Source organism: Manacus vitellinus, unplaced genomic scaffold (assembly GCF_001715985.3).
Source record: "Manacus vitellinus isolate BGI_N305 unplaced genomic scaffold, ASM171598v3 scaffold_151_pilon, whole genome shotgun sequence".
Taxonomy (NCBI): Eukaryota; Metazoa; Chordata; class Aves; order Passeriformes; family Pipridae; genus Manacus; species Manacus vitellinus.
Window position 1 is genome coordinate 50,492 of NW_021939076.1, and position 2,583 is coordinate 53,074.

Genomic DNA, 2,583 nt, shown 5'->3' on the forward strand with positions numbered 1-2,583 from the left:
GATCGTGAGCTGTTGGGGTTTGATCCATTCGCTTCCCACAAGATCATTCCCTGCAAATCCGCTCGCAGCCAGTTTTGGCCGTGGCTTCCCCGCAGCAGCCCTCAGAGGGCTGCGCCCCGTCCCGAGGAGCTCCCGGGGCTGCCTGGGAGCTGCGGGGACGAAGCTGGAGCCCTTGGTCACTGGCAGCAACCACGTTCCTCCGAACCGCCCTGGGCTGTCCCCTTTGGGCTCCATGTTGTTGGCAAGGGCTGGCCTGGGGCCGGTGAAATTGTCCAGGAGGATGCTCCGGCACTGACCAACCTACCGGGACTGGAAGATTCCTGTGGCACCCGTGTCCTGTGCAGAGCTGCTGGGGCTGCTCCAGCACACCCGGGATGGACAGTGGTGCCCAGTACCCGGTGCTGCCCTCACAGGGCTCACGGCATGATCACAGAGTTCCATCAGTAACATTGGGGCACGACAGGACCATCACTCATCCTGAGCCTGCAGGACGATGCTCTTACCCCAGAGATCCCCAGGACAGCTTTCTGGACAGCATCCTGCTCCTGCGCAGGCTGCTTATCTCACCACAAAGCCAGGAGCCTCCTGGACTTGAGCCAAGGGCTCAGTTTGGGACCCTTCACTGGAGGCACCGGGCTCCAGAAAGAACCTCCTTACTATTTTCAAAATGCCTTTGCATCCACAGATGACCTTAAATTACCTTAAAAATGACAGAGATGCTTCAGCACCACGCTGTAGAGCTATGCCTGCATCCCCTCGGTGTCATGGCAGGTGCCAGAGCCATCCCATTGCTGGAGTGGGATGTGCAGACCAGGAGCTGGAGATGAAGGGGGCAGGAAAAGTCTGTGGAGCTGGGGTGGAGGGAACCAGGGCGGGCGGGGGGTGAATGTCCCTCAGAGCAGTTGGGCCTCCAGGGTACAGACTGACTGGGGGAACACCGATAGTGTCCCCTTCCGTGGTCACGGGACTGACCAGCCCATCTCCCCCAGAGCCACTACGTGGCCTGCATGGCTGCCATCCTGAGCCAGATGGACAAGGACCACTACAGTGCCTACATCCAGGCATTCCCCTCCCGGCCGGAGCTGATGGTGAGTGCTGCCCCTTGGCAACACCAGCACCTCCCTCACAGCACCTCCCTGTCTTCCCAAGAGGGCATCATGATCCAGCCCAGCTCCTGACATCTCCTCCTCCCTGGTAGGACTTCCTCATGGAGACCTTCATTCTCTTCAAGGACCTGATTGGGAAGACAGTGTATCCCTGCGACTGGGTGGTGATGAACATGGTGCAGAACCGGTGAGGACCTGGGCTGGGAGGGACCCGTAGGCAGGCACTGGGGCTGGGGGTGAGACCCTGGGGTTCCTCGTGGGGCACGGGGCAGGCAGACGCTGGAGCACAGCTCCAGGCACGCAGGACTGGTGCACCCAGGCGGCGTCAGGCTGTGCTGCAGTGGGCACAAAGGCCCCTGCCCTGCCCCCACTGCGGGACAGCGGTGGGCACGTGCATGGTGGGCACACTGGGTTGGGCAGTGGGCACACTGGTGCTGCCCTTGCTCAGTGCCTGTGGCCACTTGGTCCCAGGGAGTTCCTGCGCACCATCAACCACTTTGCCACGACCTTGACCAAGATGTTCCTGAGCAACAGCAGCTTCGAGCTGCAGGTGAGTGGGCACTGCCAGTTCCTGGTGGGGACTGGGGGTCCAGGAGAGGACACACCCTGGCCCCCAGCCCCCCATTTCACTCAGCCTGACATTCATCCCTGTGCTTTTACTGCAGCTTTGGAACAACTATTTCCACCTGGCCGTGGCCTTCCTCACTCAGGAGTCCCTGCAGCTGGAGAACTTCTCCCCAGCCAAGCGCAACAGCATCCTGGCCAAGTGAGTCCACTCCAGCCGATTGGCAACACCTCGGGTCCCTGCCCCAGGCTGCCACCATGCCACAGGGTCAGGGATTTTGGGGCGAGCTGGCCAGGGTGTGCCACGCCCTGGGCTGCAGAGCGATGCTGCCTGACCACCATCCCGGCAGGTACGGGGACATGAGAGCCACGATCGGAGCGTCCATCCGGGACATGTGGTACAGCCTCGGTGAGCCAGGGTGTGCAGGGGGGTTGCTGGGTCTCCATGGGCTGGTGTCCATCTGTACCATCATCAGACTGGCTGTGGGGAGTGGGGTGTTGCCAGTGTGGCCATGGGAGCCTGCATGGGTGCAGATCTGTCCCCCAGCCCTTCCTGCCGTCCCCAGGCCATCGCAAGATTGAGTTCATCCCGGGCATGGTGGGCCCTATCCTGGAGATGACGCTGGTGCCAGAGCTGGAGCTGCGCAGGTCCACCATCCCCATCTTCTTCGACATGATGCTCTGCGAGCACCAGCTGACTGGGAGCTTCAGCCGGGTGAGGGACAGGGCTGCTCCTGGGGAGCAGGATGGGGTTGGATGGTGCAGGAACCACCTGCACTGGGGGAGTAGCATGGCCTGGGAGTGGGGACAGGGACCTGTCTCTGCCAGGTGGTCCCTGGGGAGGGGCTGCTCTGAGGCCCCGTGTCTGGGGGCTACTACTGCAGCAGCCAGGGCCAAGCTGAGCCCATCCTCA

At 62.2% G+C, this 2,583-nt stretch overlaps 1 protein-coding gene across 1 annotated transcript in view; it reads left to right on the top strand.

Annotated features, from left to right (window-relative positions):
• LOC103762600 (dedicator of cytokinesis protein 2) overlaps positions 1-2,583 on the top strand; it is a 49,352-nt gene that overhangs the window by 38,016 nt on the left and 8,753 nt on the right. The window contains exons 29-34 of the mRNA XM_029958417.1: positions 990-1,088; positions 1,199-1,293; positions 1,578-1,656; positions 1,772-1,872; positions 2,021-2,079; positions 2,237-2,385. Coding sequence (XP_029814277.1) covers positions 990-1,088; positions 1,199-1,293; positions 1,578-1,656; positions 1,772-1,872; positions 2,021-2,079; positions 2,237-2,385 — 582 coding nt within the window. The remainder of the gene's footprint in view (positions 1-989; positions 1,089-1,198; positions 1,294-1,577; positions 1,657-1,771; positions 1,873-2,020; positions 2,080-2,236; positions 2,386-2,583) is intronic.